Consider the following 12363-nt stretch of genomic DNA (forward strand, 5'->3'; position numbering starts at 1 on the left):
GCTGTTATCTATGTTGCGAACGCTTCCAAATAAGTAACTACGGTTAAACAAATGTAATAATAACAGATCACATTCCGTAAAGATGAAAATAACAATAAAATTCTATTCATTTACATGATCATTATTCGACTAAGAGGCTACTACGTATGTTACGATGGTATCGAAGTACCAAATTCGAAAATTAATCATCGTATTATTTAAATTGCTTTCAAATTTTTCACCTGAATGGAAATATCGATACTCTAGAATTTTCTTTTTAACAACTTAACGATACGTAAACGAGTTGTACATTTTGTATATGGAAACGTATTATTCTGTTATCAGCTATTTTGTCGGTAAGGGGTGCAAATGTGAGCGATGTTCAATTTATAATATAATAGTTATTCGTAGTCTTGCATGTATAGAAAAAAAGTTGGCACTACACGAATAATTTTTGTCGTGTAAAAGAGAGAAAACCGTGTGTACAGTATTTGTAATAGTACACCACGAATGCAATTTTTTGTATTATGCGTTTAAAATAATGATGTACCAAAAAAGTATGAGAAATTATTCGTAATTTTGAGTTTATGGAAAACACGGTAGAGCGGTGGAGATTTTAATAACGTAGAAGATCAGTCAAATTTGTACATTGTAACAGAATAATTTTCATATTTGGAACGACATGGTAATCAATTGTGAGAGGTATGACATAACGGTATGTACGACAACCTATTGATTTTAATCTGGTACTCAATTATTTGAAAATGAAATTTGAATAGCTAGCGAAGTTATCTTTCTATGGGAGTTTTTAAAATAGAGCAAACAACATTCGATAACGGAGTAAGATCGTAATCCTGTAACAAGTTATCGTTTTACCTTCGTGACGAAAGAAAGCAAGCGCGTGTCAGATGAATGGAAGAAAAGCGATTCGAAACGCGCGAATTATTATAAGAGAAGAAAAAGATGGAGAACATTGTACAGTTTCATAGTGGCGAAAACAATACACGCGCACGTATAGGAACACGGTTTTACATTGTGTAAGATACGAGTTTTAACGACTGTATATTATATTGTATTTAAGCAGATTTGGTGGTGGTGCAAACAGCCAGAGACATCGAAGAAACATTGTGTCATAGGACACATGGAGTATTTATGATAGAAAGACTGGAAACATGGTTATTTTATTCGCATTAAAAGAGAACAAAATTGTTTCAAGATGATCATTTCATATGGTAACTGAAGGATATATATATTTTTAAACATATATTAGATATCACGTATTGAAATGTGTAAAATTTATATAATTTCTTCGATATCTCATGTTAAGGCCATCACCCTCCATACCTAATCACACAAATGTACATACCTACATTGCACTAATTTTAGTATTGCCGCTGAGTATTATAACTAGTCACATAAGCCAAAAGTTTGTTACTCTCGCAAAGTTTTCTTTTTTCTCAGTTTTGTAATAAAGGAGGATGTAAAGTCCATGAATTAATTCTTTGTCTTGATCGCAATCCCAGCCAATACTTCAATCGCAATATTAAATGTCTATCAAATATCAATTCAAAAACTAATTAAATCAAATGCATGAAAGTTAAATATTGATCACACGCTTTACTACCAAATAGAAATTTAAAAAACACGAAGCTGATCAATTTAGCTTTTGATCGAAATATAAAAATAGTCTGTAGAGATTAACAAAATTTATTTGAAATTTAATTCGACCTAAAATTCTAATTATAATACCGTAATATTTATTGCTAAAAGAATTATAGGTAAATGCAGCCAGTAACTGAGTGACTAGAGGAATTTAAAAGTATGCGACTCACCATGAAAGTTGAGTAGAATAACTCAGGAGATGTTGTCACAGCTTAGGAGAAGCTATAGCTTCTGAAGATAGGACATTATCATCATTAGGGTGATAAAATTGGTTAAAATGTGTAACCAGAAATCAGATTATTGTTATTTACCTATTGAAATTCCTGCTGAAGCATTCATTGTTTATGAATTATGTAATTAAAAAATGTGAAAGGTTACCAAATTCGAATGAAATTGGAACTTAAAGCCCTCGTAAACGTCATTTGCACGTTATATTTTTGTAATGTAACGTATTACAATATGTAATAATAAATAAAAATATATAAAGATGGTAGGGAAATAAAATCTAAACTTAATCTGAAAACTGGAACTCTATGTAAAAAATGTGATGTAAGAAATTGAAATCCTACTAAATTGTAATTAATTATAAACTTGTGAAGTTCTGATTTTTAATAAGAATAAAAATTATCTACTAAAAATTCAAGTAAACTGAAATTGTTGATACTAACAGTCGAAAATCAGTAAAAAAATTACAAATATAAAACGCACTTACATTGATGGCTTTTGAAGCACGGCTGGATAAAAAAATGAAAAATAAAAGGTTATAATAATATTCGCATTTAAATCATAAATTAGGAAACAAACACTGGTCCTACTTTAGCGAGTATAATTATTCAACAAAATAGAAAATAATTACAATTAAGAAGGAAGCAATATTCTCTGGAAAATATTAAGAACGTAATTTCACGTAACAAATACTGACTCTACTGACCGCATTGCGCGCAGCCACTAAATATGTATGCCTGGAACTAAAACAATCCTAATAGAGGGACATAAGGAATAAGAAACCAGTACATCATGTATATCACATTATTTTTCGTTAGTCTCTGATCGTACATTTTCTTAAAGAAATAGTACTTCCTTTCTAAAACTGTTAAATTATGTAAATATATGTACGTATATAATACGATCGATCTGTAAAAATTTTACTTTTGTTATTTGTTATCAGAATTTAGAATTATATTGATCTTTCAAAAATAATAACTAATAATCACGTATTAATCATTAAACACATGACGAATTATATATAAAATATTATAAATCGAATCAATAAAATGATAATAGAAATTTTATAAATTTCGTATATCCATAACATTACTAGAGTTCTATAAAAATACCTCATTTCCCACTACTGCATTAATCATCACCGCAATCATTATTTTTAATTCCTTTTCTTTGTAAGATGTCATTAATTACCAATCTGCAAAGAACAAAGCGAAACAGTTAAGATACATGTACAAAAGCAAGTCTAGCTGTGTTAAAAATTACGCACTAAGAAAGTTCAGAAATCATATCTCATAAGATCAAAACAAAGTCTGTGTATATCTATGTAAACAACGATAACAAAGAAATGGATAACCGAAGAAAGAGAGAAAAATTTATTTATTATATATTTGATATTGAATGATAATATTCGATAGATAGTCGATCAGGTATTATATTGTTTCGATTAAACAAAGTTGATAATATATTATAATAAAAGTGTTAGAGAATGCAATTGAAGATATTAGCAAACTACGCTGTCGATAAGCAAGTTCGTGAACATACCTCAAGGGTCAGTGACGGTTTGTAATTAAAATTGTAGGGATGTTGCTCCACAAAACTTTCCACCAGTACCACGGTTTCCACGTATGATCAAATATTCCTTTACCATTGAAAATATTTCTTATTTTACATTTTATTTATCATTTATTTAAATCTAGAATACACACATACATACAACACATGTATTATAACCATTCTTGAACAATCATTATCGTTCATAACACGATTAAATGTATTATTTTATTATTCACATGATAAATTATTCTGAATATGTCAAGTAAAAAAGAATATAATACAACAGATGTCACTTTCTCTCGTGAGAAACTTAATGACTTGAAAGAGAAATGTTTCAACTTATACGTTTCTCTCAAATTAGTTACATTTTTTTAACATTTTAACCATAAATACAGTTTCTATTTAATTTCAAAATGAAAATTTAACGCCGCGACAACTCACGGCTATACTAAGAGAATTCGAATTTTGTTCGCATGTGATTGGTAGAAAATCCATTTTCATTTCCATCCAACGAATATTATTCGTTTCGTGCATGAAATGATTACGTAAAAGGAGTAGCATATTTAAATCGAAACATAGTAATAAAGCAAGATTACAACAAATTTCATCATCGAAAGCCGGAATATGTGTATCGAGACAAACGGCAGTTGTACAATTTTTACTCATGCAAACTACAAGAGAATATTGGATAACTTACATTGGAACTTATGCAGTTACGTTCCTTTAAAACTTCTGCTTCTTTTTCCAACATATGAAACTTTCGCGTCTACAATTCAAAGATGCATCTTTGTGTCCCACAATTCAAAAACTCTAGAACTATCATAATATCAATGTTACTAATTCAACAGAGAATGATTAATATTAAAATTGTACGTAATAGTAATAGATAATTATATAATGCAGATAATATACCTCATTTGTGGTAATAATAAAAAGATTATACGGCAACTTAAATAGGACTAGGAATAGGAATGGTTATATAAGTTGGGATAGTTTTCGTATTTCGCGCTGTAGTTGCATTAAATAACAAAATAGAATCTATGTAAGTTCACTAACCTGAAACATAGAGGGCACAGCAAAACATCCATATGGTTTGCACAATCGATACTTCAGTTCGTGTAACGTAAAATATCATACAGTAATGTATCTATGTACCTAATTCCATATTTGTGATGATAAATGTATTCCATTTATGATTTAAATATTACTACGAAGCAAATATTTCTTTATATGTATTTAAATACATCTTTGTATGCATGTATACATTGTATACACATATACATATATACAACGTTTTGTTCAGCATATTTATACCGATTTAATAAACTCTAGTGATTAATAATATAACTTGAAACCTTTTATCTTTAATATTAAAAAATATTATTTTTAACGGTAGGATTTGTTTTTTTCTGCAACTAAAACACCGCACGGTGAAATATGAAAAATTTTCAAATAAATTCTGGAAATTGATGTCTAACTGAAATTCTTATCACATTTTAATCTGGTTAATATAACGGTTTAGTGGTCCGGAAAGGAAGGCCGTTTCACTTGCAATTGCGTTCACTATAAATACTACTTAGAATAACACTCTGAAAAATAGTTCTTTTTTCAGTATTGTTTTGTCTTTCTAACATTCCAAAGATGTGGCGTGTTATTAAATAAATTTCTGTCAAACGCGTATTAGAAAAATAGATCTTTTTATTTACTCACACAGTCGATTAATTCTTTAACGATATTTAATTAGGTAATACTTTCAACATCTTATCGGATGTATATAACGTATTTACTGCGAAACACCTCGTTTGTTTGATTAGTTGTAAAATCGTTGCAAAACCGAGCCAAACTTGTTTTTTCTTTCTCTCTCTCTCTCTTTCCCGCTTCCTTCCATCTCGTCTGTTCATTTCCGATCCGACTCATTTCATTTGCAATTATCGCGAGGCTGTTTAATCAGACCTTCAATAATTCATGGCCACGATCTTTAGATTACATTGATCTTATTCGAAGCAAACGTTTGCTAAACTTCCAAAGGCACAACCATTTTCTTTTCTCTGCCTACTGTGGACTTTGATATTCTACGTCGATCGCTAATGAGTGTGTGTTTTGACTGATTGCGAACAAGACTCGTGTGTTTAGCTTTTTGTTTTAATTCAGATATAATTGAGCAATCAAAAAGTAGTGCGTTTTCCGATTAGAGATTTAAATGATGGCGGAACGCATTGAAATTCAGTGTTGGTCTGTCAGTGGAATGTCCCACCTGTTAAGTCCATTCTATCGATGATTTTACTGATCCGTAAGTTTTGCGATCGCACTCCAGCCAAGAATTGAATCCTACAGATGTTATACACGATTAAATAATAAGTTTAGAATATAGAGGAAAATAGTTACAGCGAGTCCAGAAATTCTAAAAAGTTATGGCACAGTCTGTGATAAGCATACTATTTATTTATCTATTAGTAACAATTGCTCGTCATAGTTCGGTTGCAAATATTTGCAATTCATCTTCAGAAAATTGTAAGTGTTTCTTCCGTGTAATTATTGTCAAATCGCAATACGTGAAGTGTTTGTTTTAAATTTAATTCTATTTGCGCTCCAAAACATTTCGTTCATCTAGAATATATTTTATTAAAAAGTCAAATAATTGCTTGAATAAAAATAGTGTACTTTTAATAGTACTTTTAATAGTCAGTCTTAGAAAGTTTAATGTTTTATTACAATCGAATTAAAGATATACTATTATAAGTGATTCGTCGATAAAAATATCTCTATTCGAATGACAGATAAATTCTAATCGCAAGAAACGGACATTTCATACGTTACGCTCTAGTATTATGATTCTCGATTAGTAAATAATATCCCAATTTATTAGGGCAATCGCGAATTGGTTTACTAATCTCGCCGAAAATTTCGAAATCGGCGATTCGCGAGATAGAGATTTATTGGAACAACCTGGACATCGAGCCAGGAGACAGAATCTTGCTTTATCAAGAAAATGCGTCAGGAATCCCGCGCGAAATTTACACTGTATACCCAGATGGGCCGAGCGGTAATAAAAAAACCGGAATACAACTCGAATACGTGCCCAGCTCCGATCTTCCATTCGAGCAGAAGTGTTTAAGTGAGTGAAGAATGAAATTTTTAATTAAATAATATATTAATAAAATCGACCTTAATATTGCGACAAATCTTGCAACTATTTTAACGAAGTATTTTTGTTTCAGGGTATGGGATAATGTGGGCGAGTAATGAAGGTGTCAAACGAATGACATGCTTTAAGACACAGCCGACTTGGATGAAAATAAGGAAAGACATTCTTGGTCCATTGAGGATGAGGCAAATATTTTTGCCGGGGACTCATGATTCCGCCTCATACGATGTAAATGGCACAAAAACAAATATAATTGCGAATTTTGCAGTGACACAGGTAAACGTGCCGATTCAAAGTTGCAGAAGCAACTAGCTTTTTGTTAATTTGTCTAAATTAAAAATGAGCAATCATTAATCCGGTGTTATTGTATTCTTATCTTGTTATCTACACCTATGTCGAAACTGTACAACTTCCTCTTAAAATGTAATCAGTTTATCTAAATTAACAACGAGCAAACTTTTATCCACTGTTATTGCTCATATCGTGATATGTATACCAAACATTTTTTACAATTGCTTTGAAAATTCATTGGACAGGTTTATCGTCGATAATCTGAATGAACAAACTTTTAGGATTTAGATATCCTTGGTCAATTAATACACGGTGTACGATATTTAGACATCAGAGTGGGACATTATCCTCAAACCAGTGAAAAATGGTGGACGAATCATAGTCCATTTTATCGTTCGGTGCCACTAAAAATTGTCATAGATCAAATAAAAACGTTCCTTGATAATACCGAGGAGATTGTTATAGCGGACATGCGCGAATTTCCCATTGGTAATTACACAACATCTTGCTAATTCGAAATCGTAGATTAAAAGACTCTTATATTCTGACGTTTTACCTACAATTATCAGCATTGCTAATTTTAATTCCACTTCTTGTGTATGATAAATAGGGTTCAATAACCTGTCAGATCATCATTCGTTGGTGTCGTATTTGGAAGACCAATTTCGGGGTTATTACTTGACAAATGATTATGGATGGGGCGTCAAATTAAACGACATCTGGTTTACCGGAAGAAGATTGATAATCGGTTACGAGAACACGATGATCGTCAACAGTCATGCTAGCATGTGGCCTTGTGTATCTCAACAGTGGGGAAACGTCAGGAAAATCGAGGATTTATATCAATATTTGCAACAAATCGAAAACAGCAATAGGTAACCTATATATTTAAAAAAGAAAGTTCAAAAGTAATTGTATAACCAATGGTTTTTAAGCATTTGCATAACTCGCTACTGATTTAAGAAGTATTTTAGAATAATAGCCACGTGTTTCATAATCGGTATTAATAAATAGTTAATTCTTTCGTCATTTTATTACAGGCCCGAGATAGGGAGACCTCGGTCAGCAATGGCGGAATTGACGGCAACTTTGAGCGATATTATCTCAAACAAATTGGGAACTCTTCGGGATATGGCGTATAGAGTTAATTTAAACGTAACTAACTGGTACAGCACCATTTGGCAGCACAATGCCAATATCGTAGCAGTAGACTTCGTGAGAGGCACGGACATTGTTGATGTTGCCATCGAAGCGAATGAAAACCGTCATGTACATTGTGAATATTAGCAAACATTATTAATCATAGTAAATAATAAAAAAAAAATATTTTGCAGAACCGGTTGATATTTAATTTTGCATAAACACGTCTCAAATCGATTTCACTAGGATTGTTATTCTCACTAAGAATGTAAAAGAATTAGCAAATGTAATCGACTAATTAAATGTACATTTACATAAGAAGTGTCCATATCGGATTATTTTTTAGAAGATACTGAATTTATCGAGTTATAATAGAGGATAACGTTAAAAAAAAAGATATACACCTTTAAACGACTTTTACGCAAGCATTCTCTGACTGTCTTTTTTTTTGCATGACAATGAGGCTTCCGCCGGAAGAACGAATAATGCTTCGAATGTAATAAAACCTGTGATACATGATACGTTACGAAATGAGATCTGTCGAACAGGTCAGTTTGGAATATGTTTTAAACGACACCAGTCGAGCAGAGAAAAATGTTCTTTATACTACCTATCCTCATTTACTGTATTTTCATACCAAGTATCGCGAACCAAATGCAACACTATTTTGATGGAACGTATTCGATTGATTCAATCGACTGTCCCAACAACAAAAAGTGCATTTTCGTCGAACACTGTCCTGTTGTTTCAAATTTAATGAACCAAAATTTACTTCCAATTCATAGGTAAATCATTAGAACTGTGCTCGTATAACGAATCAACAAACGTGAACTATAATTCAAAATGAAATCTGTTTTATCTTGAAACTAACATAGATTTCGTCAAGCTGTATGTGGGTACGAAAGCACGAGACTAAAAGTGTGTTGCAACCCCGTCAACCCGTTTTTCATGCAAGAAGATAGTGGATATTACTCACGATTAAATTCAATTTTAGAATGTGGCAAAAGTTTTGTTCCTGGAGATGTTTTAAACTCTATAGGAATGTATCCATTTATTGCAAGAATTGGTTTTAAAAGTAAATGAGGATCACTTGTTTATTTCTTATATTTATTTATAAAGTGGTTTATATTTTATTTATTTACGATCTTATTGTAGGTAGTACGGGAGGAACGAAGTATCCTTGCAGTGGAACGATTTTAAATAAATGGACAATATTAACTACCGCGAATTGCGCTCTTGCAAAATCCATTGATTATAGATTGTAAGTATTTTAATTTACCAATATGAAATTTTATACTAATTTCATATTTTTTAATAGGGATTCTGTGCTGGTTGGAGAGTTCAATGCTGAGACTGATTCCGACTGTAATATACAGAGGCTTAACATATCACATGTGATAAAGCATCCGAATTATCAAGCTGAAACTTTTGCCAACAATATAGCTATGTTACGTTTGAAAGAACCGTTACAATATACTGGTAATTATTTACACTACTTAGGTCTTTATAAATATATAAAAGAACAATTTTGTTTGTTCAGTAACTGCGCAACCTGTGTGTCTCTTACCAAGAGACAAATATATAAATGTAGGAGTAACTTCTGTTCTTGTTGGATGGGGACAACTGAGGAATCAAAAAGGTAAGAAAATTATACATTGTTCAATTGAATTAAAATTTTTCATAATTAAATTTGATTAAAGCGCAGCCTTGCAGGCAACAATTTGTTATAATGACGATATTATCTAACAAGCAATGTACGAGCTATTATAACCAAGGATTATCTGTCGAATTGTGCGCGATTGGACGTGAAATGCCGTGCTCCGGATATAGTGGAAGCCCCCTTTTATTCAAATATGGCGATATGCCATACTCTTTGGTAAAATTGTTCTATTTACTCTAAGTTTTAGTACATATACAAGGAAATCGTATATATATACATATAATTTACAAAACTATAACTGTATGTACACAATTTTCAGTTAGGCATTTTATCATATGGTTCCAACTGCAGCACAATTACCAACTTCCCAACAGTATTCGTTAATATACAGGGACATATCAGATGGATTCTAGAGAATTGTTAACCTTTTATAAAATAGCAATTCCTTTCATATAAATTTAGCAGAAGATTAGAAATAATTAATTAGAAAATACAGATGTTAATGTTCCTTTACATGTAATTCTTACAAATAAAAACTTTGTTATTTATGTTTGAAAATATCCAAATATTTGCCACGAGTCATTTCTTTCGCCTCTTCCAATCCTAACTGATAAGCCATGTCATGTAACTTCTTTACTTCAGATATTAGACCACCCATTGACAAGTTTCCTAATTCTGAAAGGAAACCTATGGTTATTCCAGAGAATTTTACTGCCAAACATGAACTTACTCTACTATCATCTAATATCACGTACGATGTAATTGATTTATGTCATCTTGAGTTAGTCCTGCAGCCCAAAAAAATGGTTCTGTTTGGGGTGAATTCTGAGCCACAAATTCATTTACACCTGGAACTTCATTAATCATTAATATATATATATAATATATTGTCACTTTTACTTAAAACTAAGTAAACGATTATGTAAAAGTACACTTACTTTGTTCGGGCCATAAGTCTGGCGACGCTCTATCTAGTTTTTCTAAACTCATAAGACTTTCTTCCATACAAATTAAATCTATAAACGATAAATATTAAAAGATCATAAATTCATTAATTTCTTTTAAAGTGTGTCTAAAAAATAACTCACCTGCTTGATCCGTTGGTTCTTCTGTAGTCATTATGTTCATTGGAATCGTGCTACCTAACCTTCACCTAAGTTCGAATAATGAAAACCAATTCAATTCAATCAACTCGATAAAAAATGAATAAAAATGTGAACGATAATTGATAGAAACGTAAGAACAACAGACTGCAAAATTGTTGTGCGTGAATATTTAAAAATTATGCGGTTTGAAGATTCCCTTCGTTCTTTGGCGCTTGTCGTAATTGGTTCGTTAAATTCCTCTGTTGTTCAAGCATAAGCAAATTTTCCAGCTTTCGCTGTTGTTGACGCTGAATATCGCGCTCCACACCTACACGAAGCTGCTTTCTATAATAAATATGGAAAACAAGCCTATTAAGGAGAATGTCCCTCCCGCGGAATATAATTTTATCGTGTAACATGGATAAGGCATTCAAATTGAACCAATGTATATTCAGAATCAGCTTTTATGCCATTAAATATTTTTAGTACAATTACAATGTCACCTCCGAAAAAGAGTATAAGTTCAAAATTTAAACACTATTTTAGAATTCAAATATTAAATACGTATATAACGAATATTAATTGACTTCGTATTCAAGTCCTTCGATAATTCAATACAAGTTAGTTTAGTTTTGTGTCTTTTTCTTTAGTTTTATGCGTGTTTTCGTATCGAGTATAATCATATCACAGTACTTACAGTCTGAATTAAAAGAATTTTTAAAGTCTAAATTACACGATGCAAATACTGTTACGGAACACTACAAGTACCGCCTGCACATAACCTATCTTCCGAGACTATTTTAAATTACCTTTCAATTTCCTGTTCATGGTGCACGTAATATATTATTCCAATAGTCGTTGCACAACATAAAGCAAAAGTAGTTTTCGCGGCAAGTGACATTATATAGTTAGCAGAATGTTCTTTAATTAGGGAGGGAATAACAGTACCCGTGTCCGAGAGTTTGTAGTCCAGGGGAAAATGATGCATCAAGTACTATTTTGTTCCACTCTAGCGTATATAAGAATATAAGAACCTATATAAGAACCTATTTAATAGCTATTGAGTTTGGTTTTATTACCGAGGTATAGAATAAACGTTTCACACAATGCATGTTTATATCTCCTATATTTAATTTAATCCAACGTATACTATTTTACTGTGGATACTTTTTATGCCTTTACATAACTATTCTACGCCTCATTTTTATATTTATTTACACTGGCTTAGAAGATACTATCTTCTAAGTCTATCATTAGGAATATATGTGATTTGAACAATTTTTGTTACCAATGTTGTTGAATAATAATTGTCTGCATTTCGTGTAATTGATTACTTTTATTGCGCGTACGCTCACAAATGAAAGGATAACGTTACTTAGTAAAAATAATGTAAAATACGTCTAGAGTTACAGGTATAAAATAAGTAATGGTTAAATAATAAATAAGTGAACGACTAATACAATGATAAAAATGAAAGCAATAGGCAGATGTGCAAACAAATGGAGGATTAAAATTATAAGTGTAGATTGATTAGACTTTTGCTTTACGATATCTGCAGCAACATTTGACACTGGTGTACAATTTGGAGCACGAAGATGACAAACGTTCTGAAACAATAAGAA

At 31.4% G+C, this 12363-nt stretch overlaps 4 protein-coding genes across 4 annotated transcripts; 2 read left to right on the forward strand and 2 right to left on the reverse strand.

Annotated features, from left to right (window-relative positions):
• Positions 1-5792: 5792 nt before the first annotated feature.
• LOC143427501 (PI-PLC X domain-containing protein 1) lies at positions 5793-8174 on the forward strand. The gene is made up of 6 exons (XM_076901702.1): positions 5793-5931; positions 6287-6535; positions 6639-6841; positions 7138-7345; positions 7467-7731; positions 7897-8174. Exons 1-6 carry the CDS (start codon positions 5832-5834, stop codon positions 8141-8143), a joined length of 1272 nt encoding a protein of 423 aa, XP_076757817.1. The 5' UTR covers positions 5793-5831; the 3' UTR covers positions 8144-8174.
• Positions 8175-8419: 245 nt separating this feature from the next.
• On the forward strand, positions 8420-10142 carry LOC143431618 (chymotrypsinogen B). The gene is made up of 7 exons (XM_076908515.1): positions 8420-8781; positions 8872-9071; positions 9152-9257; positions 9315-9475; positions 9537-9635; positions 9697-9872; positions 9976-10142. The coding sequence occupies exons 1-7, from the start codon at positions 8591-8593 to the stop codon at positions 10078-10080; spliced, it is 1038 nt and encodes a 345-aa protein (XP_076764630.1). The 5' UTR covers positions 8420-8590; the 3' UTR covers positions 10081-10142.
• Positions 9924-10980, reverse strand: Lin-52 (DREAM core complex component lin-52). The gene is made up of 6 exons (XM_076908651.1): positions 10936-10980; positions 10745-10809; positions 10595-10672; positions 10412-10510; positions 10171-10331; positions 9924-10065 (listed from the first exon to the last, which is right to left on the reverse strand). The coding sequence occupies exons 2-5, from the start codon at positions 10782-10784 to the stop codon at positions 10198-10200; spliced, it is 351 nt and encodes a 116-aa protein (XP_076764766.1). The 5' UTR covers positions 10785-10809; positions 10936-10980; the 3' UTR covers positions 9924-10065; positions 10171-10197.
• Positions 10939-11717, reverse strand: Pet117 (cytochrome c oxidase assembly factor-like). The gene is made up of 2 exons (XM_076908702.1): positions 11551-11717; positions 10939-11086 (listed from the first exon to the last, which is right to left on the reverse strand). The coding sequence occupies exons 1-2, from the start codon at positions 11640-11642 to the stop codon at positions 10939-10941; spliced, it is 240 nt and encodes a 79-aa protein (XP_076764817.1). The 5' UTR covers positions 11643-11717.
• Between the last annotated feature and the right edge of the window lie 646 nt (positions 11718-12363).

The sequence above is a fragment of the Xylocopa sonorina genome, chromosome 1 (assembly GCF_050948175.1).
Source record: "Xylocopa sonorina isolate GNS202 chromosome 1, iyXylSono1_principal, whole genome shotgun sequence".
In the NCBI taxonomy this organism is placed as follows: Eukaryota; Metazoa; Arthropoda; class Insecta; order Hymenoptera; family Apidae; genus Xylocopa; species Xylocopa sonorina.

Bases quoted from the DNA above. Each gene is read 5' to 3' on its own strand.
- LOC143427501 (XM_076901702.1), top strand. From the start codon at position 5,832: ATGGCACAGTCTGTGATAAGCATACTATTTATTTATCTATTAGTAACA. The intron at 5,932-6,286 runs GTAAGTGTTTCT...CCAATTTATTAG, and splicing joins CAATTCATCTTCAGAAAATT to GGCAATCGCGAATTGGTTTA. The intron at 6,536-6,638 runs GTGAGTGAAGAA...TTTTTGTTTCAG, and splicing joins ATTCGAGCAGAAGTGTTTAA to GGTATGGGATAATGTGGGCG.
- LOC143431618 (XM_076908515.1), top strand. From the start codon at position 8,591: ATGTTCTTTATACTACCTATCCTCATTTACTGTATTTTCATACCAAGT. The intron at 9,072-9,151 runs GTAAATGAGGAT...ATCTTATTGTAG, and splicing joins TGCAAGAATTGGTTTTAAAA to GTAGTACGGGAGGAACGAAG. The intron at 9,873-9,975 runs GTAAAATTGTTC...CACAATTTTCAG, and splicing joins GCGATATGCCATACTCTTTG to TTAGGCATTTTATCATATGG.
- Lin-52 (XM_076908651.1), bottom strand. From the start codon at position 10,784: ATGAACATAATGACTACAGAAGAACCAACGGATCAAGCAG. The intron at 10,673-10,744 runs GTGAGTTATTTT...TATCGTTTATAG, and splicing joins AGAACCAACGGATCAAGCAG to ATTTAATTTGTATGGAAGAA. The intron at 10,332-10,411 runs GTACGTGATATT...GTTTCCTTTCAG, and splicing joins TGACATAAATCAATTACATC to AATTAGGAAACTTGTCAATG.
- Pet117 (XM_076908702.1), bottom strand. From the start codon at position 11,642: ATGTCACTTGCCGCGAAAACTACTTTTGCTTTATGTTGTGCAACGACT. The intron at 11,087-11,550 runs GTAATTTAAAAT...TATTTATTATAG, and splicing joins CATGAACAGGAAATTGAAAG to AAAGCAGCTTCGTGTAGGTG.